The 26,594-nt window shown below is 47.9% G+C and overlaps 1 protein-coding gene and 1 long non-coding RNA gene across 5 annotated transcripts in view; one reads left to right on the top strand and one right to left on the bottom strand.

Annotated features, from left to right (window-relative positions):
• HYDIN (HYDIN axonemal central pair apparatus protein) overlaps positions 1-26,594 on the bottom strand; it is a 286,881-nt gene that overhangs the window by 28,433 nt on the left and 231,854 nt on the right. For 2 of the 4 annotated variants that reach the window (XM_075008458.1, XM_075008459.1), the window contains exons 54-71: positions 25,550-25,649; positions 24,061-24,229; positions 21,967-22,205; positions 21,478-21,598; positions 20,952-21,156; positions 18,050-18,285; positions 16,838-16,989; positions 16,540-16,729; positions 15,429-15,537; positions 13,324-13,584; positions 12,009-12,151; positions 10,559-10,777; positions 9,137-9,297; positions 8,831-8,946; positions 6,271-6,496; positions 5,354-5,566; positions 4,576-4,714; positions 1,303-1,468 (exon numbers count right to left, since the gene is read on the bottom strand). In XM_075008458.1, the coding sequence (XP_074864559.1) occupies positions 1,303-1,468; positions 4,576-4,714; positions 5,354-5,566; positions 6,271-6,496; positions 8,831-8,946; positions 9,137-9,297; positions 10,559-10,777; positions 12,009-12,151; positions 13,324-13,584; positions 15,429-15,537; positions 16,540-16,729; positions 16,838-16,989; positions 18,050-18,285; positions 20,952-21,156; positions 21,478-21,598; positions 21,967-22,205; positions 24,061-24,229; positions 25,550-25,649 (3,165 nt within the window). Of the gene's footprint in view, positions 1-1,302; positions 1,469-4,575; positions 4,715-5,353; positions 5,567-6,270; positions 6,497-8,830; positions 8,947-9,136; positions 9,298-10,558; positions 10,778-12,008; positions 12,152-13,323; positions 13,585-15,428; positions 15,538-16,539; positions 16,730-16,837; positions 16,990-18,049; positions 18,286-20,951; positions 21,157-21,477; positions 21,599-21,966; positions 22,592-24,060; positions 24,230-25,549; positions 25,650-26,594 lie in introns of those variants that run through there. The other 2 variants (XR_012647429.1, XM_075008460.1) reach the window with 2 other exon arrangements.
• LOC142020530 (uncharacterized) lies at positions 68-26,556 on the top strand. The gene is made up of 4 exons (XR_012647431.1): positions 68-455; positions 6,035-6,108; positions 9,943-10,107; positions 25,585-26,556. It is a non-coding gene; the product is annotated as an uncharacterized LOC142020530 (long non-coding RNA).

The following is a 26,594-nucleotide window of genomic DNA, read 5'->3' as shown; positions in this document are numbered from 1 at the left end:
CCTGCTAATATTCCCTTTTTTTAAACTCGACACCCAGAACTTCGTGAAGTACTCAAGGTATGGGAGCATCACAAATTTACATTTTCATGAGAGCATTATGGATTTACACAGTGGCAATATGATAATTTGTGTTTTATTGTGACATGTTGTGCCTTATTTTCTATCCCAGGGTCCAGCACCAGCTCTCCGTTGCAGGTGTGGTGGGGAGCACCAAGCCTCACAGGCTGGAGTCAGGCAAGCTGGATCCCAATCGGACCCACCATCTCTGCTTGGCTCGGGGAGGAAGGAACTACGCTTGGTGCTAATTGCTGCTCCCCAAAACCCCAAGCAGGGGAATTGCAGGGCAAAGAAGTGCTGCCTGGAGGCTCTCCCCACACCACTCCGATTGGCTGGAATAGCAGCCAGTAGCGTGCGGGGGGACATGGAACCATGTATGACCTTGAGGAGCTGCACAAGTAAGCAAAACCCTTATTGCCCAGACCCACACCTCCAGCCCATACCTGCACCCTTCCTCCCACCCAGACCATAACCCTCACTCTACACTCTACCTCCCACCCATACGCCACTTCCACCCTGCTCCTGCACCCCACCTCCAGCTCAGACACCCATCTCACTCCTCCACACCCTTCCCACCAGACCCTACATCCCCACTCTAGTTCTGCAACCGACCTCCTGCCCAGCTCTCTCACCCCCAGCCCACTCCTGCACCCTACCACCCTTCCAAGCCCCCCCCAACCATTCCTGCACAATTCCTCCTGCCTAGGCCCCACAACCCAAGGCTGCTTCCCAGCACTCTCCATACACCTCATTTTTGACTTCAGCCTGGGGGACCCACAAAATCCATTAGCCTGAGCCCCAGAATCTCACGCTAGTGTGCAGGGGAATGAGGGGAGCCATAGTGGTGGCTACATCAGTCGGGGGCCATGTAAGTGAGGTTTGTTTTTTTTCCTCACTTGTGTGTGGACCCCAACTGATTTTTCTGTAGGCCAGTGGCACCCGACCCCACCCCAATTTCTCCCTTTCCCAAGGGTTCCGAACATTAACTTTTTTGACTGCTCCTGAACATTGCTATTGATTTTACAGAGAAAATCAAATACCAAGCTGAAGGGCAGCAGTATAAACCGAAAGCTAGATGGTCAGAAATGGCTTTTCTCTTTTGAAGTGCTCTTTTCCACTTCTGGCCTCTATTTTAACTAACAGAAGTAGGATCAACCATGCCCATTACATTTCTGCATGGAGAATAAAGTGGGTGGCAGAAGCAGCTGCAGGCTCCTCCAGTGCAGGTCTAGAGTCTGCTCTTACCGACTAACAGAGAGAAATAGTTCAGGTGGGATCTGTCCAGAGAAACAGAGGGCTCCGTGGTGTTGCCGACCAACAGGAAAGGAACAGAGATGTTCTGTTCAGGGATTGTAAAGGTCCAAAATGATTCTGTGATGCCCACGTGCTGTGGGATGAATTCAAATGTGATCTGAGGGAGAAGCAAATTAAACCAGGTGATTCTCCACAGAATGGTGGTGGAATTTGTGATACCTCAGATTGGATGGGGACTCAGGAATAAGACAAGTGTTGTCCCATAGGCGTCTCTCTCTCTCTCCCTCCCCCCGCAGAAAGTAGTTACATCACAGAGAATAACTAAGTTGATGAGCTTCTGCAGCCCATGCTTGAAGTGTGTGGCAGACTCATGGACTGGACACCAGAGAAACACACAGGCAGACCATATAAACTCAGTTACATGGGGTTCAAGCAGAATGGTTACATTCTTATGGTGTGGCAGGCACCATTTTTCTCTCTACATAGTAAAAAGGCTCTCTCATTTCTTTGGGACTTCGTGCAAACCACTGCCTCATTGAGGAATGCTGGCTTTTCTGTGAACTACAAGCTGCTTGTTGAGTTTAGCTAGTTGCACAAAATAGCCAGCAGCGTATCTAATCAAGGCATACATCTCTAATCAGTAAAGGGACCTGCAGGATAGGGTCAAACTGATTTTGGTTTGATTCCCTCAAATACTCAGGCCTAGGTGTTCCAAAACACAAAAAAATAGAAGACCATGAATCCAAGGTCAAGAGAACAACATTTCTGCTCTGGAGTGAAGAAGCAAGTGGCCCACCCAATCTCCACAGTGAATGAGACATACTGCTCTACACAGGCACATTCAGAAAAGTTAATCCAAATTAATTTTTGAAGTGGATTAGTGTTGCCTCTACTGGCACATGGGAGGCACATTCATTTGATTTTTTCTCTGCTTTGTCTATTAATCCTGTATAGCTTAAATAAGGAGCCAGGATAGTTTAGTTAACTTAGGCTGCAGAGGCCTAGTTTTTTGCACACTTAGTAGTAATGCAGTAACGCAGGAAAATCTACAGGGACACCTGGTATGTAAAATAAAAGCAAGACTAACCATTTTGCAGCAATCCTGTCCACATCTTTTACCTATCTTACAGCTACAAGGAGAGATGTCTATACAAATAGACTAATGTATATGAATTGGTCAGCGTTACCTAAAGTACAATTAGATAGAACGGACCTGCGGTTAATGTTGACATTTCATCGATATTCTGAGAAGTTGGAGAAACTCCAGAAATTAGGAGTTTATTATAGGTCGAGAACAGATGGGGTATATATATTTCCCTGCTGCAACTGTTTCGGTTTGTTCCAATACCAGAGGTCTCAATACTCTGTGTTGGAGAGCACCACCTTCCTTATCTTTATCTTTGGTATAAATTCTCTGTTTTCTTCAAGCCTCATATCTCTGTGCTTTACTTTGCTACTCTCACTATCCTTCACTCCTGCTTGTAGTTCAGTGGGTCCCCTGGGTCCCTCTGCCAAAGTAGGAGTGAGTATAATTTGTTATAGAAACTTAACAGATTTTTAACTTAGCATAACCACTAAAAGACACTTGTGTGTGCACATTTAGGATTAAATTATATTATAATATTAACTAAACTTAACATCATATATAGTCTGTATGTGTTTATTTTTATTGCTGTCTCTTACCATCATGCTGTAAACAACAAAGAAACAGTAAGTGTTACTAAACATTGTTGCCTGTGTAATCCCTGGAAATCCCTAAATTGCCTTTTAATTACAAATTGCACAGGGACAAGTACGGACCTTTAATCTTTAAATGTAATCTTTAAGTCAGACTGGCGAGCCTAAATTCCCATTCAAAATCCCTGTAGTTTACATTAGTTAAATTACATTAAATCAGTGTGGACATTCTTATTCAGAATTAAAGTGGCTTTAATTCAATTTATAATTCACTTAAGTGATATCATAATCTAATTAAAGACACAAATTCTGAATAGGAATGTCAACACAGGCGTTTAATGAGATTTAATTAATGTACTTTAAAGTCATACCTTTAAAATTAATACAGATTACTTTACCTGAGTGTCCCTATCTCGACAAGCCTCTTCCCTTCCATTGAAGGACTTCCTGGTGCAGGTTTGTGCCACACAAAGATGGTTTTAACAGAGACTACTAAGACAATGGGCCAGATTCTTTGCTGATTTCCAGCCTGTGCAGATTGACCCAGTGAAATGATGTGGGGCAAGAAACCTTGTCATGTCTCAAAATGAAGGTTCTTCAGGGACTTCCTGCATTTTACCCAGGTACTTCTCTGTTCTCCCATCACTATGGTTCCCCTCCCCCATTTTGGCTTCCCTCACCCTTGGACAGGAACACCAATGTGGAGGAAGGGGAAGGTGGCAGTTGCCCCTGGGCCTGGTGATTCAAAGGGGCGCACGACTCTGGCTATTGCTACTGCTCTGGCTGCTATCCCATGCCCTTTAAATTATTCCTGATTTGCCGACTTGAGATTTCCTGCACCTCCCTCCTCGGCGTTGTTAGCTAGACACTGCCAAATACGGCCTACTGGTCTTGGTAGACCACTGGTCTGATTGAACATGGTAGTTCCTGTGTTTTCCAGCAACAACACACTACAAGGTATTTTGTATTAAAAAAAATACTTGTTCTCTGTCTTTTACACTCTGTGGCACACAGCATGCCAGACCACCATGCGCTCCGTGCAGTGGCTGGGGGCAGAGATGTGCCATGCCCTGGGTGGCTTGGAGAGCTGGCTGCCCTGACCCCGCACCTTCCACCCAAGGCCCTGCCCCACTTCTGGGAGCATGGAGCCCCCCACCGCTTGCCCAAGAGCCGGCAGAAACTGTTGGCTCCCCTGCTCTTGGATGTGGAATTGCACATGAGGAGAGAGCCTCACACTCCCTGCTATGGCTGCAGCACACTCCTCTAGCAGCCTGCTGTCTTGGTGACTGGAGGTGAGAGCCAGCCTCCACTCTGGTGTCTTCTCAGCTCTGACCATGGCAGCCACCAGCTGCTTAGCACATGTCCTTCTGGACAGGACTGGGGTGGGACTGTGCCAGTTTGCAATGGCAGATGTGATCTGGCTAACCACAAGGATCTGACGTGAGACAATATGCTTCATACTGGCCACTAGACAGCAAGGTGTCACAGAGACAGCAGACAGCCATGTAGCAGGCAGCTTATTTTGAGTGTAGGCTGCTGAGTGGATGTAGACGTAGCCTCCTCCCCATGCCCTCTTCTTCCTCTTACCTCTGCCTTCTTCTCAGGCTGGATCTGGCCCATTTCTGTTAGACAACTGAAGACTGGCTGTTCTCGCAGGTCTGCTGGCTGGTCACAAGTCCACTGGAAGGAGTAGGTGGAATTGGTGGGGTTCACAAGCCTGAAAGTCCTGGTCACAACAACAGAAACTGCTTTTAGAAAGGAAACAGTGAATAGTTCTGGGAGCTAGTGGCTTGGCTGCTCAGCAGACACGAGACACCACCAGCTCCACCAAGGGAGGATTGCTTGGTACACCCCATCCACCTCCACTGCTGTGGGCCTGGCAATTCCACCCCATTAATGCTTCTGGAATATGCACACCTCTCTGGTCTGGCTGGCTACCTTTGTCATCTGTAAAGAGATACTGAAGTCAGCCCACTGCAAACCCTAGCACTGCATGAGGAGGTTAAAACCGAACACAACAAGGTTATTTACTACTTGGAGCTCTCTATGGGGTTTTTCCTTCACTGAGCCAATCTGACCAACGCATTCAAACAGTCAAAGTAAAAAAAGGGTTCAGTCCTTTGGAGAGAAAGGAGAGTTACACTGGACAAAGCCTAAGGCGTAGGGACCAGCTGTGTTTGCTGCAGGATTGGATGAGGGAAGCAAAGATGGCTAGTTGATGTTGTTGCTGTCTGCCCAGAACCCCAGGTGGACTATTGGGACCACGGGAAGAGTGCAGCCGTGCCACACGGAGGCAGGCAGACTGAGTTGAAAGGCCTCTGGCTGATTTGCCGTGACTAGTCAGCGGTTCATTCTGCATGCTCACCTGCGGTTCCGAGCATGCACCCCTACAGAAGCAAACTCAAGCACCCTGGTGCTGGGATCCAGTGCAGCGCCCCGGAGCCCTCGCAGCTCTGGGTTACATCTGTTTGTGGTGAGGTAGTCAGAGTCCTCCAGCTCAAAATGGCAGTATGGCAGGAGGCTTTTCCCCTTCACAGTCACTGTGGGGCTTTGGTGATTGGGCTTCAGGTTGGGGATACTGAGAAGAGATGGAGCAGTGTTATCATGGCAGCTTTATGAGTGTGCTGTACACAGCTGTCAGGCCCTCTCGCTCAGTAGATGTGCCCAACAGTGACTCAAATGGAAGCTCACCATGTGGTGATGAGCCAGTGTAGGAGATAAAGGTATAGTAACTCCTCAGAAGGAGAGAAGTGGCACTGTTACTGGAGTTTGTGCTGGTGAGTCAGTATGGTTCCCCTTTTGCTAACTTTCCATACTCATCCAAGAGCCAGCACTAGTGAGCGAACCTCTTGAGGCTCAAGTGATTTCCCATATGTGAGGTAAATTAGTGTTACTCATTAGGACTCAACCAGAATGGTACAAGCCAGGCAAAGGGGCTGCGAGAGGGCACAAACCCCTTTGTACCCAATCCTCAACTGGTTAATGTTTCTTTAAAGTGAGTTTTTCCAGGGTGTTTCAAATTGCCCTGGTTATTTCTCCCCTGCAGAACTAAACAGCCTAAGAGATGGCACAAGTCTGGATCAAGGGCCGATGGCTTCCAAGCTGAGATGACACGAAACAGTAAGTTTTTGATGACCCACACAGGCCTGATCTTTTCTCAACTGCATTGTTGGCCCATCCATTTCAGAGAGCACCAAATCCCACTTAAACCAAAGTATTTTGGACAATAGTTCCCCGTTATTAACACTTGTCGAGATGTGATCCAGCCTGAGTGTTTCCTACCTACAGAATATGCGGCCCTCAAACTCTCCCACTTCTGATGGGGAGAATTTCAACAGGAACTGCTGTTTCTTCCCAGCTGGGATGAGGCCACTGCTGGGTTCCAGGGAGAATGGAGGGAGATCAGCGACAGCACACATGAAGGACGAGACACTTTCCAGAACACTGCCTTGCTGGCTAGCAGGTCGGCTGCATGGTATTTTGGTGGAGGCAGCAGATGGGAACTCCCCTGTGTTAAAGAATAGGTGGTTAGATCGGTTTCACTGGATTTGTCTATGAGGATGAAATCCCTTGCTCTAAGCCCAGCCCCCTGATTCAATAGGACGGAGAGAAAGCTGAGGGGATTTGGCTTAAAAAGGCAACAAAGGCGAACCCTGTTCACAAACCCTTTCCAGGGACAATCAAAAGGGGTAACGATACTTCATGTCGTCACTTTAGTCTTCCCCGCAGGAGAGTGCGAGCGAAGGAGTGAGGGGCTAGGCAAGGAAAAGGGGCAGCTGGGGGAACGCATATGCTGAGAAAATCCCATGTAAGGGCATGAAGTCAAAAGGCTGAGATGGCACATCGTGCTGGGCTGAACAAGTTGCCCAGAAACCACTGTGACCAAGACTATGTAAGTCACATTCTGCCCTCAGATTCACCTGTGCCGTCCTGCTAACTGGGTGCATCTTTAAGCATGCCTGTGCTTAAAGATGCACCCGGTTAGCAGGACGGCACAGGTGAATCTGAGGGCAGAATGTGACTCATCATGGGGATGTCCTTTTCTAATATCAAGTGATCAAGGAACAGCACTGGCACCTACTGCACTCAGGTGATCTTCTCCTATGTTCATCAAACTTCCGCAGCCAGCAAGAGACATCAAGCCAGAAGGCAGGATCATAATGGAACAGCCCCATGGTCTGGAGCAACCCTGGCTCACAGTGCAGCCATTCCCCGAGCCACAGAGGAAAGTGTTAAATTCCTTCCATACATCAATTTATACATTATGCTGTGGGAGAATTTCCTTCCTGATTCAACCTCTGATGAGTTTATGCCTTGAGGCATGGAGACTGTTAGGGCTTATTTCCATCATAGCTAATTTAACTGCTGATGTTAGTTTTACTCATGTACAAGTCCGGTCCTCGCCCTTCTCATGCTCTCAGTGGCAGCTGGAGACATGTTAGAAGAGGAACAGAAGCATTTAGCAAAGCACTCTCGTGCCTCAGAGCAGGTTAGCCCATGTTGGGAGAGAATATCCAACAAACAGCTGCATGTATGAGACCATCTTAAAAACAAAATTGCAGCTTTAATTACAAACACTTTTCCTCCTGCTTACAAAATAGGTCTGTATTATGGGCCCCTTTCAACACGGCTGCTAAACCTGTGCATAACATTAAGCACATCCATATTTGAAGTCATTCACGTGCTTAGGTGTGTTGGTGAAAGAGTATAAGAGGAGGGAAAAACAATAACCCATCAATGGAGTGCGTATCAGGGGGACAACAACAGAAAATGTGGAAATGGCAAAAGTGCCAAATGGCATTTTTGTTTCAGTTTTCACCAAGGTTAGTAGTGATTAGACATCTAATCAGGGGAATGCCAGTGGAATGAGGTAGCCAACAAGCAAGTTAAAAACTACTTAGGTAAATTAGACTTCCAAGTCATCAAAGCCTGATGAAATACATCCCAGAATACTTGAGAAGCTGACAGTAAACATCTGAGCCATTAAGGAAAATCTTTGTAAAGGGAAGGAAGATTGGAGAGATTCCAGAGCACTGTAACAGGGCAAAACACAGCGCTAGTGCTTACCTATAAAAAGGGGAAGAAGGACAATCTTGGGAATTACAGACCAGCCAGCTTAACTTCAGTGCTCAGAAAGAGAATGTGCAAGGGACTGTATTTAGAAGACCTCTCGAGGTCCTGTCCAGTCCTACAAGTCTACGATGCCACGTCTGTGCCATGAAATTTTGAGTGAGGACTCACAAACCAGGCACTGGTGCTGGGAACAACTACATCCTGACATTACATTTGGGTATTTTGGCATCTTTTGTAACAATCATTTAGTCATACATCCCTGCTTCCCTCCAACAGCTATCCAGCTCCCACCTCACCTCCCAGTGACCCTGATTCCATTACCCTGCGCCCCTCCAACATGACTCCCCTGCATGCTCCAATTTCAACTCCTTATCTCCCCTGCCCCAATCTGTGTCGCTAAACAATCTCCTCCCTTGGTCCCTCTGGCCTTTCCTGACCTTTCTGAAGCACCCAGCAGCTCTGCCAAACTGGTTCTAAGCTCTCTGAAGGTGGAGGGGTGGGAAAGACAGCACTAAGGGGGATGAAAAGGAAGAGCCTTTATCCAGACTTAAAAGAAACCACTTGCCTGAGGATGATGGGTGAGGACATGGGGAGGGAAGATGAACTATGACATCACCTTCAGAACTGTGCTGTGTTGGTGCCTCAGGCAAAGAGGTCCAGTCTCCTCTTTGAGTGATCAAATTTCCAGAATGCTGTAAAGCCCCTGTGGGTTACAGGAGGAAGCTGCTGCAAGGAGTGCCAGGTGTGGGGAGTGAGAGGATTGCCATACCTTCAGGACTGCATGGCAACAGTTCTTCAGGAAAGCTGACTGCCCTTCTGCTGTCCTCCATGACCACTTTCCAGGAATACTCCAGTGCCACAGTCCCCTTGTTGGACAGCTGGAACCTGCAAAGGCAGCATGGCAAAAGGGAGAAGAAACCACTTGTCTAACAAAAGGGCTAGGCAAGCACTGAAAAAAATCTCTCATCAACATTGCAGGCATTCCCCAAAGCCTTAAGAGGAGCATCCACAAGGACATCATTCAAAGAACCACCAACTTTTCTAACTTGGTCCTTGTGTGATCTCAATTACTCACTTGAACACCCTCGTCTGGAAGAGCAAGGTCTCCTTGAACTGCACCAAGTGAGTTTCCAGCTTGAACTGTGTGTAATCAACAATGCCACTGAGTCTAAGTTCTAGCTCCCGGCTGCTGTCTTCCAGAACAGTGTGTGCAGGTTCAGGGTCTGTCTCTATCACCTTCAAACAGAAACAAGAGCAAAGCAACAGTGATCCAAGTTCCAGAGCCACTGGGGTCCCTGGAGCCAGACTTGGTACCACCATCAAGAGTGAAGGTAATTCAGACACAACCATCCTAAACCTTCCTTTTGACACTTGTTCCTTTATCATGGATCAGAGTTCTGGAGCAAAGAGAGACTGCCTGGGGACAGGGATGACTGTCTGTGGGAGCATTATGAGGTGGCCGTGCCTCCACCTGGTGTCTCAGCAGAGGGATTGGGTGAGGAAATGGTGCCTGGAAACCAGAGTTGATGAAGAAGCACAATGGAGCCCAGTCCTGAATGACCCATATCACATTGCTCCCGTTCCCTTTTAATACAGCAGTTCCACCATTGCAGACACGTGTGTTAAAGAAGCCTGTGGCTGAATGAACAGAGGCTAAATTTCCTTTTCCCCTTAGCAGCAGATATTTTTCCTCCCCATCATGACTAGTGGTAAAGTGAGACTGAACTTTTCTTCTACCCCAGGAGAGAACAACCAAAATGTCTGGAGTAGGGTGGGGGTGAATTGATTGGAAAGGTGTGGAGGCACTGCTGCTTCTGAGGGATAAAGAAAAGCCATTTAACCTTCCAGAACTTTGAAACATTCATCATCTCTGTTTTCCAGTTTGACCTGCTAAAAGGAGTGGAGAGCGTTCTTGAAGAAAATACTTGCGTGGGCACCGAAGCTGACCTGCTACCTAGCTAATGAAGCTATATGTGAACACTGGCTGCATAACCTGACCCTGCACAGTCACAACTTCAAAAGGGAAATCTCAGCTGTTAAAGTGTGGTGAGTGCTCACTTGAAAATGCAAAACACTGGGAGGGTAAGAGAAATACCCCCTGGGAAAGTCATGTCCTTCTTCCCCAAGGGCCCTGTAACCAAAACCCACAGGCTTTAATTCCCATCTGCATGAAATCAAACTAAGACGTTGTAAAGACAAAAGATAACCACTACATCATCTAGTCTGACCTCCATTATAACAGAGGCCATAGCATCCCCTGCACTGTGTCCACCAGCACACTGTGCTGCCTGGCTAACACCTATTTTCAGAAAGGCCTCCAGTCTGGATTGAGGACATCCTGAGATGGAGAATCCACCTCTTCCCTTGGAAGCTTGTTGCAATGGTTCATTACCTTCCCAGCTAAAAATCTGTGGAGAGCTTAGTTAGCAGTGAATGTGGCCCTTTGTCTTTAGGCTCTGCACAGGTGTTTGTTTGCTCTCATAATCCCATTCCTTACCTTCTTCTTTGTTGGGCGTGTGGTCATCTGGTTCCTCACAGCATCCACCCACTTGACAGTATGCAGGCGGTCGTCCCAGTCAGGGACCTGGTCTGCAGGAACCTGGAAGGTGATTCTGCAGACCTTACACTTAACCATGTACATTTTGAAGGTGACAGGAACGTGAGACTTCAAGGTCACTGTGATGTCTTTAGCACATCCAGCATGGAGGTGGCCAATCTGGAGAGGATCAGAGAGACAGCAGTGCCATAATGTCCTCCCGAGTGAGTCTGAGACCAGCTAAGGGTGGATTGTCATTGAGAGACACGGAGAAGAAATAAAAGGGGCAGAATGGGAGTCTGCATTTTCCCATGCAGTGCATTTGGTGCCAGATTCAGCCCATCTAGGCAGTGGTGGGGCCACCCAGCTTTGGAGGGACTGCCTCTAGGAAGCTGCTCCCCCAGATGTAATGGAAAGAAGATGCAGAGCTGGGTAGCTGTACATTGATGATACTGGAACCTTACAGCAACTCACAGACTCCTTCAGTGGGCCTCATGTCACAGGGCGTCTGGCCCTGTAAACGGAGAACAGCCACTCCCAATTTGGCCAAAGAAGAGGGCAGTGTGGTACCAGGGGTGATAAAGGGCTAGAGAGACCCAGTGAGTCAGCAGGCTGGAAAAGGTATCTGGGGTCAGCTGTAGAGATTCTCCTGCAGAAAGACCCTCTTTCTATAGAGGGAGGTGTCCTCAGGAAGCCTGCTGACTTTCAAGAGCTAGAGCTAGTGTGAGGAGGCTGAAAAGAGCTGATGGCTAGGAGCCAGGGGCAGTAGCTGGCAGACCAGTGAGCCAAGCCAGAAGAAGCAGGAGAGGGCTGAAGGCTGAGAGCAGCACAGGAAGAGGTTTGAAAGCTCTCTAAACTGGTGAGCTCAAGCTGACGGGGCCAGAAGATTGAAGGCTGGAAGATAAGTTTGGCGAGATGGAGTGGGGGAAAGTGCCAGGGCTCTCCCTGATGTACTATTATGGTTTATGTACAGGGGACATTTGAAATAAATTAATGCCATAGGACTACGAGTAGTGAGAAAGACTGCTTGGGCTATTTCTAGGCCTCAGGTGCAGGGAAACTCCAGCCAACGTTCCTGTTCTGCTGCAGGAGGGTTCCCTGGGAAGGCACAGTCCTATTACATCTTGCCTAAAAAAAGGGTAGGGCCATTGTGAACTAAGTGAAATTCTGGAACCCAGAGCCCCCAGGGAACAAGAACAAGTTTGCAGCAGGGTGGGATCCCATGACTGTCCTACCAGCCCTTACAGTTCTGCCCTCATGGAGCTCCCATGCTGGCAAGCCCACGGAAGGAGATTGCTGACCTAAGACACACAGCGGAGCTTCTGTTTGGCAGTGAGGAGTACTGCCACCTAGCTCTGGGTCCCTACTCTGTTAACAGCACGTCTTGAAACACAAAGTGTCCCCTGTATACCTGGGGGGAGAAGACAAGTGAAGATGCAGCAGGCCACTCAAACCTCATCACGTCTGCTTTGCTTCGACTGGTCATTGTGAAAGTCACCTGATAGGCCTTCCCAATGTGACAGTCCCCAAACTGGATGTGATCCTCTCTGGCAGCTGGGAAGAACAAAAAAGGGGAATGCTCACTTAACCGGGTACAGCATAGCACCTTCCTTTTATACCGTGACTTTCTTTCCCTCCCCGGCACATACACTCCTGCTTCGACCAGGTGAGCTTTTGTACAGCAGCCCCTCTGCAAGCAGTGCAGCCAACTCTCCTCAGTTGGGAGAGAGACTTCCCTCCTCCCCCTCCACCCACTGAAATCAAAAGGCCTCCACAATGCATTACAGGCTGCAACACACTTTTCCACTTGGAGTATGTGTCCTCTGTACACAAAGAGACACACAACTCCAGCTGTACAGAAGGGCAAAATTAGTAGGACTACAAAATTCACTGTCTACTTTGATCAGTTTCAAGGCCAGAAAATTTTACATTTGGTTAGTTTCATGTTTTCAGGTGTTCAGTCTTGTGACCATGGGAGTCACAACCCAGAAGGTCATGGGGGGATTGTAAAGCTGATGTAGAGGGTGTTGTGGGATTGTCACCACACTTCTGCACTGCCTTCAGAGCAGGGCACTGCAGCTGCAGAACTTCCTGCTCCCAGAGGAAGTACCTAGAGGTGGGTCTGATCTCCTGCCAAGAGTGGCCAGGCAGGGAAAGAGGAAGTCCCATCCCTCCATAACTCAGGGGACTAGCAGAGGAAGCCTGGTGAATGGCACTGCTCCTCCCTGCCCTTCTGATATCTAGGATTCATGGGGAGATCTGATTTCATGGTCTATGTCATTTTTTCACAGCTGTGAATTTGGTAAGGCTCTAACAACAACAATCACACATGCTAGCACCTCTTGTATCACTTTGATCTTCACTGCATGTCATCTGGTAGTGAGCTGCTTAACCCAGCATGTCCATTTTAGAGACATTCCCCAGGATACATTGGGCATTTCTGATCCCTCTCAGATAGTAAGGGCCCTCTCCTCTAAGCCCTTGTGTTGTTCCCACTGCTCTGAGTAGTTTGGTCTCCTTGTGCCACTGGAGCAAAGCTGGCTTTCACTAATATATATAGCTTATCCATCCCTCCCCTTTCTAAATCCCAATACCACCGGCTTGTGTCTGCCAAACTGACGGCAAAATTTTCATGGACTCCATTAGTAGTTTTCATTTCTTACAAATCCTGATTTACCTTCTACAAACCTCAAAAGGGCCAAAGTGTTCTCAGAAATGCCTCTTACCCTCCACAACATCCTCCTCCAGGTGCCCCTCTGCGTTCTCCTCGTTGTTCTCTGCTACCAGCCCATGGATGTTATCCAGTGTGATATCGTCTTGGTAGCCCTCTCCCACCATCTGAATACAGGTTTCCTCGTACTGGTTGTCTGTCACAGACAGATGGATTTTCCCTTCCACCCGCTGGGCCAGACTGGGTTTGAAAAGCACATCAAACTCTGCTGACTCGCCATTCTGCAGGACCAGGGAAGCTGTGTGGGGTTTCCTTTCTGTAAAGGAATAGGGCATTTGCACTGGAAGTCAAACTTGAGAGGTCGGAATAGGAAAACTGGATAAAGAATGCCTATCGCAAACCCTTCTCCCCTCGAGGATGGCTGAGTTCCACAGGGAGAAGGTGTCATCACAGACTCGGTGCATACAGCAGAGTCCAGGAGTTTGTCTTTGCAGCAGAACTAACTTGAGCTCTTACTCAGATGCTGGGTCCCGACGTCAGCCCACATCCAAAACCCTCTCACTCTATCAAAACAAAAAGTAGTCAAGTAGCAATTTAAAGACTAGCAAAATAGTTTATTAGGTGAGCTTTCGTGGGACAGACCCACTTCTTCAGACCATAGCCAGACCAGAACAGACTCAATATTTAAGGCACAGAGAACCAAAAACAGTAAGCAAGGAGGACAAATCAGAAAAAGATAATCAAGGTGAGCAAATCAGAGAGTGGAGGGGTGGGGGGAAGGTCAAGAATTAGACTGAGCCAAGTATGCAGACGAGCCCCTATAGTGACTCAGAAAGTTCCCATCACGATTTAAACCATGTGTTAATGTGCCAAATTTGAATATAAAAGCCAGCTCGGCTGTTTCTCTTTCCAGAACAGTGCGATAATTCCTTTTCAGTAACACACATACCTTTAGGTCATTGACAGAATGCCCCATTCCATTAAAATGTTGACTAACTGGTTTGTGGATCTGGAGTGTTTTGATGTCTCTGTGCCTTAAATATTGAGTCTGTTCTGGTCTGGCTATGGTCTGAAGAAGTGGGTCTGTCCCACGAAAGCTCACCTAATAAACTGTTTTGCTAGTCTTTAAAGTGCTACTTGACTGCTTTTTGTTTTGATAGTGTATAGACTAGCACGGCTTCCTCTCTGTTACCTCTCACTCTAGTGTGACAGGGATTCCAAACTTGGGCTAGCTGGCCTACCTATGGTTAGCAGCTACAGATTAGGCACTGCTTTCCAGAGCTGGCCCAGGCTCTGCGCTTGTGCTGACTGTACAGCAGCCACCCAGGGGACTTGGGGGAGACAGACTGTGGGGGTCTGGCATGGGATGATGACAGGGACTGCTCCCCTGCACTCACCATGAAGGTGGTGGGAGCACAAGCAGCCTAACAGCCTGCTCCACCCCACCATGCTGCCCTCTCTCAGCCTGCTGCATGGCTTCTCTGCAGTGGAAAGAAGCAGAGAGCCTCAGCCCTGTGTGTTCCCATTCCCATTGCCACAGAGACGCAGGCACAGTGGGCTGGGAAAGGGTAGCATGGAGCAGGGCTGCTGAACTGCTCCAGCTCCTGTGTAAAGGGGGTGGGACACCCCTGCTGCTGTGTCAGACTCCCATAATCCCCCGGGTTGTGTTGCTTGGAGGAGGAGTTAGTGCAGGGGTGGGGTGGGCAGGGATGGGTCTGTGGCAGTGGGGGGTTGCCCCAGGCCCCACAACCCCCTCAGGAAGGCCCTGCTGCTTTCTCACAGGTTGGTAATCCAGCCACTTTGCAGCAAGGACTCAGGCTAAACCATTTGAGTGCTGGTAACCCTCAAATACCTTCCCACAATTCCCCTATGTGTTCAGAAGGACAAAATTCTCCCACAATTCACTGGAAAAGAATCATGGAGTGACTCAGTGTACCGAAACACAAGGATGCCTGGAGAGTGCTCTGGAAGTCCTAGTGTGTGCTGCATCAGTGAGGACCCAGTATCCAGGGCAGCGCTTTGTGGCATGGCTGGCTTCTGGGCCAAGCTATCCCTAGGGCTCCAACCTGGGTGCCAATCACCTGACTTAACTTCCCAGTGAAGACATTCCTTAAGAGAGCTACTGGAATTCTGCACTGCTGCCGGGGTTGTTGCATTTACCTTCCCTGCTCGAATCATCCCCCTCACTCTGAGCTACATACACACAGTGAGTGCTGGACCTGGCTTTCAGTGAGAAAACTCCATAGCCATCCAGCAGGTCAACCATCACCTGGAGAAAGGAAAACACAAGGCTGGTAAAATGGGGTAGGAGTTGGGGCAGCAAGTGTCATCATACATTACTCATGTTCCCAAGAACCGAACCCTCATTGCTTTCCATATGTTAGAATACAATCCAACAGAAGAGACTGCATTCCTTTGAAACTGAATAGACTGTAATTAGAATTCAACTGAATACAAGAGAATGCTATTAGAAGGCAATCAAATAGAACAGAATTTAATTAAAAAGCATTAAAAGGTAACTAGAGAATAGAAATAAAATAGAATTCTTTTTAATAATTTCTAATTACCATCAAGTGGAATAGCATGCCATTATAGTGTAATAGTATGCAATCGCACAGAATGGAATTAGAACATAATAGAATGTAATTAGGCAGTAATCGAATAGAATAGAATATTACTAGTATTAAAATGTAATCACGCAGAGTAGAATGGAAACAGAATGCAACACAAACATTCTCATAATTAGAATCACACCGTGAGGAGGAAAACAACAGAATGACAAATTGGTCAGAAAAATCACACGGCTCCAAGAACAAGCGAAAGTCAGTTATTCGCTATCTTGGCTGACTGGCACCCATTTTAGTTCATGTTTTAAGGCACAAAAATGAGAACTGTTATAGAGCGACATAATATCAGATGGGAGGAGAAAGTGAAGAAGTTACTGGAAAGGTGACACAGCTGAACAGTTAAAAGCCTTCACCTCTGAAACTGTCCTATAGAATGTGATAGAAAATCAGAGCTTTTCTATTAGTCTTCAGGAGTATCCTAATAAATTGAACAGAGAATTATAGCCTTACTGTGGAATTCTCTAGAATGGTTCAAAACACATAAAGAAAGGATCTCATTCTCTATTCAATTCCAGAGAGCTTCAATCTGCTTTCTAGACCTCTCTACAGGCATCCTTTGTATTACGGTCTATAAGGCTTGTCCATAACAGGAGGAGAATTTCCTTCCATGCCATCTTTTAAGCTTTTGCCATGAAAGTGATTACCTGGACAGGTATCACCCCACTGTTCTTAAGGACAAGGGGAAGTCTCTCCGAACACCCCAGCAGGAGCCTCTTGAAAAGGAGCAGTGGATTCCCTCTTTTGTTGCAGAGGATGGGGCGCAAGATGGTCACTCGGGGTAAGTTCCCATCTCCAGTGATATCAAATGTTAAGTTTCGTGATTTAGCAACCAAGCTGCAGGGAGCAGGAAAAAAATCATTGTCAGACCCATGCCTGCTATATCTGGAGAGGACAGACAGTGATCAGTAAAGCCTGCCCCCAGGGAGCAGTGGGTTAGATTACCTTGGCAGTCCATCAATGAAAGCCTCAAAAATGCACTGGTAGCTCTGCATTGTCTGTGGGGTGAAAGTCACTGTGGCAAAGGCATGGGAGCGGCTGGGGACACACATCCGAATAGGATCCACCTCGAAGATGTCATTAATACGGGCAGCAGCCTTAGGAGAAACCAGACAGCATGGGTGGCCATGAAATACCCCTCCCCTAGACACACATTCTCACACAAAACACAATGTGTGGGAGTCAGAGGGCTAGGACTCTCCCTCAGCTGTCAGGAGATTCTCCACCTTGGCCACTAGCAGGGATGTCACACTCCCTGTTTCTTGACATAACTAAGATGCTGCCAGGAACAAAAAAAGTACCTTCTGTTCCAAGTGGTGGGGAGCAGCAAGTACGTGTGGTGCCAGTGTATGATTGTGGACGGCCAGGGCTCATGTGGCAGGCACCACTGCAGCACTGTGTGGGTGCATTCCCCGTGCCAGTAACTCCACTCTTTGGTGCCCAGATTATTTATTGCTCATCACACCCTTTGGACATCTCCTGAATCTCACTAATCCCTGGACTCAATGGGAGCAAGCTGCCCAGCTGAACTAGAGGAAAAAAGATCAAAGGGTGCTGAAAACAGCCCAGACTTGCTCTATGCCAGGGCAGCCCCACAGACCAGTGCTGTTCCTCTGGGTATAGTTTTGTCAAGGGCCAGGATTGACTTAAGGACAGGGTGTATAGTGGTGTGGGAGGCTGGCAAGGCTGGCAGAGGAAGGAAGGATAATCAGGGTTGCTTATCCCAAAAGGGTTTGTTGAGCTCTTCTGACAGGCTGCTGTGAGGAAGTGGACTACGTCAGCCTCCTGGGAGAGAGGGGACACATCTCTTTAGGATTCCTTGGGGGTTGTTTTCTTCGTCCTCACTGTTCCTAGTCAGATCTTCATCCTATCAGATCCCATATGGCCAGAGCTCAGCTTAGGGTACCTCATTCCAGGTCCTGTTAGCACTGGGCTGATCCAGAGGCTCCACCATGGATAGGGCAGCATGGGATGAGCACGAGCAGCAGCATGACACTACTGGGCACAGGTGGGAGTGACATGCTATTACCATGCACTAGTCCAGACCAGTCAAGGCTGAGACACACATCTCAGAAACCCTACATGTTGCCCCAACTTGCCGGTGGGGGCTCCAGTGGATGGCCCCACACCCATCCCCCCTTCAGCTCTTATTCTGACCTTGCTGGAAACAGGCTTGACTGCAAGGACCACATCACAGGGAATTCTGCCCACGTTGGCGATCTTGAACCGAGCTGTTGCCTGATGCCCAACCAGGACATTACTGAAGATGAATTTGTTCTCATCAGACACGAACACCCCTCCGCCTTCCACTGTCTCCAAGATTTGGTAAAGGTTGATGTTGCTGCAGATCCGATGTTCCTCAAAAATGGACCCAATGTCATCAACCACAAAGGCTGAGGGAAGAAGACAAGATAGCTGAGACAGTGCCTTATCTTCTGGGATGATACATAGGCCTAGCTTGTTCTGGAGGCAAATTTGCTGACTTCAGGGAATTAATGCTGGATGAACTTCAGTCAACATGTCCTTTTTGCACAACTCAGGATAACGGCACTCCCTGAGTGAGCTGTCAGCAGTGCGTACTGAAGCTGAGACCTCTGGCTCTGAAGGGCTGTGCCTCTGCCACCTACTTCTGTTTACTCCTTGTTCACTCCATGTGGAGCTGGGCCACAACAATCAGACTGATGCTTATTCCCAGCAGTAGCAGCTCAGGCTTTCAGATCCAAAGATCCCAAGTTCAGTCCCACTGCCAATAATCCCCCAGGGACGTGTTAGATCAGTGGCAAAATTAACAGAGACCAGCTGTCCAGGCTGCGTTCCTGCTCAGAAAGGGCTTGGCATGGGGCAGGAAAAGAGATCAGAGGTAACTGGCATCCTGGGTATGTCTCTTGTGTTTTCCCTGCTGCCAAGGTTCTCTGGGCAACCTGGGACTGCCCTGCCTGTGAACAGGCCTGATCTGGTCCTTGAGGTGAGCATGATGCATGCTCCCACTCCTCCCAGAGCAAACTGACCAAGCCCTCACAGGTTACACCCCAAAGCACTCATCCATTCTTTGGATCTGGATACACTTTGCCCAAAGGAGGATGAGGACAGATGAAAACATTCCAGGAACTGGCCCGGAATCTGTTCCTCAGGGCAACTCCTCTCTCATCATTCCTCACCACAAAAAAGCAACAGCCACTGGTGAATGGCGAAGCAGATATGCTGCAGGCCTCTCCCCTGGCCTGGTCAGCCCTTCCAGACACCAGCCTCTCTGTGGGGAAGGAAGGGGACAGATGGCCCAGGCCCAAGACCACTGAATTCAGTGCGTGTTCCTTCACTGATGTCAGTGGGCTCTGAAGGAGCTGTGCCCGCCTCTGCTGAGAAATGCTGTCTACTCAGCTGCTGCGGGAGCTCTGCACTAGTCACTGTTCTGATATTAGGCCCTGAAGCTGGGGGTAGTGCAGAGGAAGGGGCTGGAAGCTTTGACCTATGGAGTTTGGGAGAGTAGGAATGTTCAGTCTAGAGAAAGGGAGGCCAAGAGTTGCCAGAACAGCTGAGGATGAGGCTGGTAGAAAGGGAGAATGATCACTCTCTCTAGTCAGCAAGGACTGTGCAGGGGATAACACAGTGAAACATCAGGAAATGCCTGATAATCTGTGTCAGCTAAACAACTGTACAGTCTGTCGAGGTGACTGTCCTTTCCCCTCACTGCCCCAGTGCATCAGATCGCTGGCTCGTCAGCTCCTGTCTCCTACTTCCAGCAGTTGCCAGCTGATGCCTCAGAAGAAAAGGGCCCTCCCTGCTCCCTGCAACACAGGTAGGTTGGACATCAGCATGGGAATGACTTCCTGATCTTGCCTGCACTGATCAGCTACACTCTAAAGAACGAGAGTTAGTTCTCTGCAATCCCATCATGTGTTGCCAAACCCACCAAGGAATGGATGCCGGAAGTGGAGGATTTCAAGGTGGGGTGTCAGGGGTAATTAAGACCTTCTCATAGAATCACAGAATCCTAGGGCTGGAAGGGACCTAAGGAGGTCATCTAGCCCAGCCCCCTGCCTAAAGCAGCATGAACCCCAACTAAATCATCCCAGTCAGGACTTTGTCAAGCTGGGACTTAAAAACCTCTAGAAATGGAGATTCCACTGGCTGGACAGTCACCACCTCTCTAGGTAACATATTCCAGTGCTTCACCACTCTCCTGGTGAAATAGTTTTTCCTAGTATCCAGCCTACACCTCCCGCTCTGCAACTTCAGACCATTGCTCCTTGTTCTGCCATCCGTCACTACTGAGAAAAGCCTCTCTCCATCCTCTTTAGATCCCACCTTCAGGAACCTGAACGCTGCTATCAAATCACCACAGACTCTTCTCTTCTGCAAGCTAAATAAGCCCAAGTCCCTCAGCCTCTCCTCATAGGTCATGTGCTCCAGTTCCCTAATCATTTTCATTGCCCTTCACTGAGCCTGCTCCAATGCATCCACATCCTTTATATACTGTGGGGCCCAGAACTGGATGCAATACTCCTGATGAAGCCTCATGAGTGCTGAACAGAGGGGAATAATAACTTCTCCAGATCTGCTGGAAATGCTTCTTCTAATACACTCCAATATGCCTTCTTAGCTAAAAGGGCACATGGTTGACTCATATCCTGTTTCTCACCCACCATATTATCCAGGTCCTTTTCTGTTGCACTGCAACTTAGCCAGTCAACACGCAGTCTGTAACAATGCTTGGGATTCTTCTGTCTCAAGTGCAGGACTCTGCAGCTGTCCTTTTTGAACCTCATCAGATTTCTTTTGGCCTAATCCTCCAATTTATGTTGGTCACTCTGGACCCCATCACTACCCTCCAATTTTATCTACCTCTCCCCCAGCTTGGTATCATCTGCAAATTTGCTGAGGATGCAATCCATCCCCTCATCCAGATAATTGATAAAGATGTTGAACAGTACCCACCCTAGAACCAATCGTTGGGGTGCCCCACTTGAAACTGACCGCCAACCAGACATTGAGCCATGGCTCCATGGGAAGAGGAACTGGATGCCACGTTCAGCCAATGGTGTATGGGGAGCATCTATACCTGGTAGGCAGGACTCAGCGACCAGGGTGTATGGGATGCCTCCTGGATTATCGTCAGGGTCCCTGTCAGTGATGTCAATGGCCAAGTATTCCTCACTCTTTCCCACAGGCTCTGCTAAACAATCAACTGTGATGATCTGCTGGCCTCCTGCAGGGATGGATCCAAAGCCAGGGTACACTGTGAACATGCTGAGAGTGAAGCGAGCCTGCAAAGAGTTGAGGGAAAGCCAGACTCAGTTAACAGTCCCAGGAGAGGAGCACTCCACTCCCTTCCTTTCTCCCAGCTTCAGTCATTATCCCCAAGTTTAGAAAGATTGGGAGAGAGAAAGGGGAAAGCCTGTGAGAAAGAAAGTCTCCCAAAGCAATCTATCAGCTCCAGAGCGAAGATCCTGTAAAGGACAACAGTGTATTCTGTGATCTAGCTGCCAAGGCAGGGTTCCCCCAGGGAAGTAGGGGAATTCATACGGGAGCAGGGCCCTAGCAGACGCTGCAGTGGATGTGAGGAATGGGGTCAAATGTTCACCCACCTGCACAACGAGGTTGATATCCTTCTGAAGAGATTCAGTGCGTTTGCTTTGTTTGCCAACAGGAGGAATTTTACTTAAGGTCTCACTGTCACGGGAACGGGAGTGCTTGATGTGGGATGGCCTGGAAGAAACAGCATAACTACCTCATCCTGGGGACTCCAATGTATCCGACCCCATCCTGGGTTCGGCTGTCCCAAAGCTGGAGCTCCCCTAAGGAGAGGCGCACATATCAGCAAAGGCCCAAAATTAATAATAAACCTGTCTGCCTGGGTGAGGCCATTATTAACAACACTGAACAACTACACAATCTCTCATCCCTAAATCCCAGCACTTTACAAAGCAGGGCACTAACAATCCCTCTCTTTTCTATCATACTTGTCATCACAGAGCTTAAAGTGCTTACAACAGGGACAGGTGTCCTCACCCCCATTTTATAGATGGGGAAATTGAGGGACAGAGTCATTAGCATTAGCTGATGCTTCCTCTTACCCCTTTTTTGGTGGGATGGGCACATCTCGTATTAGCTTGCCAATGAAGTATTTGAAATCAAGGGTGCCTTTGTTCTCCAGAGTGAAGCTGCAGGTCTTACGGGTGCCATTCATCATAGAGCCAAAGTTGATGAGCGAGGCAGGGGAAATGCTGTACTTGGTGAACAAAGAACTCACTGACACTTTCACTGGAATGCTGGCAATGGTCTCACCTCCTTCACAGACACTGGGTTCAATCACCTGGGCAGAGCAGGGTGCATTGGCAAGGGGAGGTTAGAGGACTCAGCTGGTCTCAGTCTCATAAATCCCCGGAGCCATGGCACACTTCGCCAACCACTTCCCACTTGTGCCTTTGCCATTCCTAAGATTACCCTTGCAAAGACTTGGCAGAAGTGCCTCCCAGTTTCCAAGGCCAGAAGGGACCACAGTGATATCACATTGCCATACTATCTGTATAGCACAGATCAGGGACTTTCCCGACAATAATCCCTCCAGCAGAGCTTTTGGAAGAACAAACTGTCTTGATTTAAGACTTACCAGTTTATAGAAAGATTCTCAGAATAGGATGGATGCAGAAGGTCACCAATGAGGAATTATATAGGAAGATACAGCCGAAAGAGAACCTGCTGCAGAAGGTTATAAAACGGAAGCAACACCTATTTGGACATATTTGCAGAATGAATGACAAACGAAAAATCAAGACCCTAGTATTCGGCAAAATGGATGGCTTGAATAGGAGAGGCAGAACCCACAGAGAATGGATAGATGATGTAGTAGATTGTTGTGGAGCTAGTCTACAGAAACTAAGCCACTCTGCACTGGATAGGGAAAGATGGAAGGAAATAGTGAGAAAGGCATCAGACACCAGTGGGTGCTGAGCCCACAGTTATTGATGATGATGATGATGATGATGATGAGTGATGAAGACTCCATCCTGTCCCCTGGTAAATTGTTCCAGTGGTTAATTACTCTCACTGTTAACAATTTATGCCTCTTTTCTTGTCTGATATTGTCCATCTTCAATTGCCAGCCATTGGAATGCGTTAGACCTTCCTCTGCTGGACCGAAGACCCATGACTGGATTTTTGTTCTCCATGTGGATACTTACAGATTGGGAGCAAGTCACCCTTCACCTTTTTAAGCTAAATAGAATGAGCTTGTTTAGTCTCTCCCTGTGTGGCAGGTTTTCTAACGCTTTTGGCATTCTCCTGGCTCTTCTCTGAATTCCCTCTAATTTACCAACATCCTTTTTCAGTGGTGGTCACTAGAACTGGCCCCAGGATTCTAGCAGTGGTCACAACAGTGCCAAACAGAGAGGTAAAATAACCGCTCTCGTACAATTTGAGATTCCCTTATTTATGCATCCCAGGGTCACATTAGCTCTTGTGGGCAAAGTGCTACACTGGGAGCTCATGTCCAGCCGATTGTACACCACCATTCCTAAAAGTTTTTCAGGGTCACTGGTTCCCAGAGTAGAATCCTCTATCCTGTAAATAAGATCTGCACTCTTTGTTCCTAACTGCCTACATGCACATTTAGCTGTATTAAAACCCCTATTGATCCTTGTACCCAGCCTACCGAGCAATCCAGATAATTCTGAATCTTTGACTTGACCTCTTCAGTTATTTACCACTCACCCAATTTTGGCATCATCTGCAAACTTCATTAGTGATGATTTTATATTTTATTCCAAATCACTGATACAATAGCATAGGGCCAGGATCAATTATTGCAGGGCGCACCCACTGATGAGGATTCCCCATTTACAGTTCCACTGTGAAACCTATAACCTAGCCAGGTTTTAATCCATTTATTGTGTGTGAGGTTCCTTTCACACCCTTCTAGTTCCCCACTGCCAACATTCTTGCACTGTTTCCCACTGAAGAACACTTGACATGGAGTCCCTGGGTGTGACCTTTCCTACAGTCAGCAGTCCTGACCCAGGGATGGTTGCACTGAATCGCTCTGCATTTGCCCTTGTGCATCACTGGGAACATACAGCTCACAGATATCACCTCAGTACACAGGCCGCCATCAGCTAGCTGTCAGGACCATCACGGCTTGGGCAGTGCCAAGGTCTTTACAGACATCTTACCTGGCAGTGCAGAATAGGTTTGTCTTCAATTTTCACCTCCTTCTTGGAGCGAAAGGTGATCTGGATCTGAGTGGGGCGGTCCATAGCAGCTAAAATCCCCTTCTGGGGCTGGATGCTGAATACAGAGTTCAAATTTGGCATGTTGTCCTCACAGGCTTCTAGGGTGAGGCTGTAGGATGGAGAAAAAGCAAAGACTTTGTGAATTGGTCTCTTCAGCTATGAACATGAGAGCTAGTCACATAGCCAGGGAGCCTAGTTAAGACACTCTGCGGAAGATATGTAGGAGTGTAAAATGGGCTATTAAGATCTTGCTCAGCTTTGCTCAAGAGGTTCTAACAGACTAAAACTGTGGAATTTATCTTGATTTACTTCCAAGACCAACTTTTCTAAGGACCTGAGTTTTCTGTGTGTACCTATCTGTGCTTGTAATCCACGTCTTCATGCCTAACTTCCTCATTTGTAGAGTGTCCATTCTTTGCAAAATACAAGTTGTTAAAAAAAAAAAAAAGAACAAAAGAACAGATACCTTGTGATGGGGTATACCAGACCCTCTGAGCCCGCTGAGGGAGGCTTCATAGCCCTACCGCACCCTATCCTAAAAAAAGGCAATGTAGAGGGTCTCTAAGCTGCCTAGAGTGACTGTGTGGAGCACAGCCAATTAGGGCTCAGCAGCCTGGTATAAGAAGAGAGGCAGGGGCAGACGGAGTTCAGTTCCTTGTTGGAGCTGAAGGAGTGTGGCTGGCTGATGGAGCTGGACAATCCTGAACAGGGCAGCACTTCCAGAAGCTGGGGTGAGAGAGGAGCCCTTGGACTCCTTTAGGGTCAGGCCATGAGATAAGGGTGAAGACAGTGCAGGCCCATGGGGAAGTGGTCCAGGGAATTAGAGAAGCAATGCATTGGCGTTAAAGGGACACAGCAGATGGCTGTGATGCACAGGGTCTTCAGTTTGGGACCTGGAATAGTGGGAGGCTGGGTCCCCTTCCTCCCTCCCTGCCCAATTAGCTGCTGGTGGAAGAGGCCTGGACACTGAGGCAACCCAGAGGGAACTGCACTGTAGTGGTCATGCTGAAGAACTGCAGCCAGAAAGCGTAAAAGAGCAAAGACACTGTCTTCCGGGAGGACACTGTGGGGAACTGCTCTATTCCAGAGCAGGGACAAAGAAAGCGTGTGTGCAGATGTGTAAATTTGGCCAAGGGGGTGGACTTCCCTGAAATCTGTAAATAAATCACAGCCAGGCCCACTGGGCAAAGATTTACAATTGTTGTTTCTTCTTCCATTGTCACGCTGTGTAAAGTACAGTTGTTGATGTGTAAAAGGACATTGTGTTGAACACGTGAAAGTGGTGACTTCTGGGCTTTGCTACTTACCCTAACACTGATCTAGGCACCCAGAAAGAGGTTATACCCTGGAGAATAAAGGAAAGAAAGACCGGACCTATGGAGCTATCAAGTGGTTATGCGCCACACTGCTGAAATCGTTAGTAGTTTACCTGTATCCAATCTCATATTTCCCTTTGTTCTTTAGGGACAGCGTTTGCTTTGCTTCATCCAGTACTCTGATGATTCCAAAATCCAAACCACCATCCGTACCTGCAGAGAAGGCCCCCAAATGGGAGGAGAGACAATGATGAATACTTAGGTCTTGAATGAAATGCACAACCAGTCTCCAGAATCTCCAGAAAATTCTTCAGTCTCAAAAGTTGCCCTGGTATGCTTCACTGCCCTTGTGTTACATGGAGAAGAACCACATGGCTTCGTGGCTAACCAGTGTAGTTTTCATTTCCTTGCAGTGCTACATGCCTGAAAAAGTGTATGTCACTCTCCAGTCTGAATAGTGCAGGCTGGTCAGTTGCCTGCGTAGATAACATACATCTCAGGAAGTTGCACTTGTTTTTGTGCAGGCCTATTGTTATAGCTGATAAAATAAATTTTGTACAAAAAGCCCTTATGTTACTGGAACGTTAAGGTGAAGTCAAACACTCAGCAATTAAGTAAAGCCAACAGTAAGTGTGGTGAAATGTTGACAGATGTTTGGCTGCGTGTATGTTCTCTCTGTGTGCTGCCCCAGCTCAGCACAGACAGCTAGCATGGTAGACCTCAGGTGAGCTGCCCAATGACCACAAGATCCGTTAACAGATGAAAGCACCCGGCCATTTTTTTCTGATGAAACATGGTCATAGCACCTGGAAGACTCAGTGAGGATACTAAGCATGCATGCCCATGACAATGGACACAGCTCAATTGCTGCTTCCTAGGTCCGGTGAAGATACTCCCTCTGAGACACAGCTTTCCTACCCTGACACAAACAAGTACTGCTCCCTCACATCACCATATATATGTTGGTTTATGTCTCAGTCTCTCTTCTTACTACATTATGTGCACACCAAGGGGATGAATTACATAGTCCTTAATGATCTGATTATATGCTCTACTGGACTCTTGCCTCGTTCCATTATACACCGGGACCCTTTGTCTAATGAGGGGAACCTTAATTTTTCTTAATGATGCAGCCAGACCACCCTGACTATGGGGGAC

This window comes from Carettochelys insculpta, chromosome 14, assembly GCF_033958435.1.
Source record: "Carettochelys insculpta isolate YL-2023 chromosome 14, ASM3395843v1, whole genome shotgun sequence".
Classification (NCBI taxonomy): domain Eukaryota; kingdom Metazoa; phylum Chordata; order Testudines; family Carettochelyidae; genus Carettochelys; species Carettochelys insculpta.
Note: the sequence above shows the minus strand (reverse complement) of the source record. Positions and strands in the feature narration are given on the sequence as shown.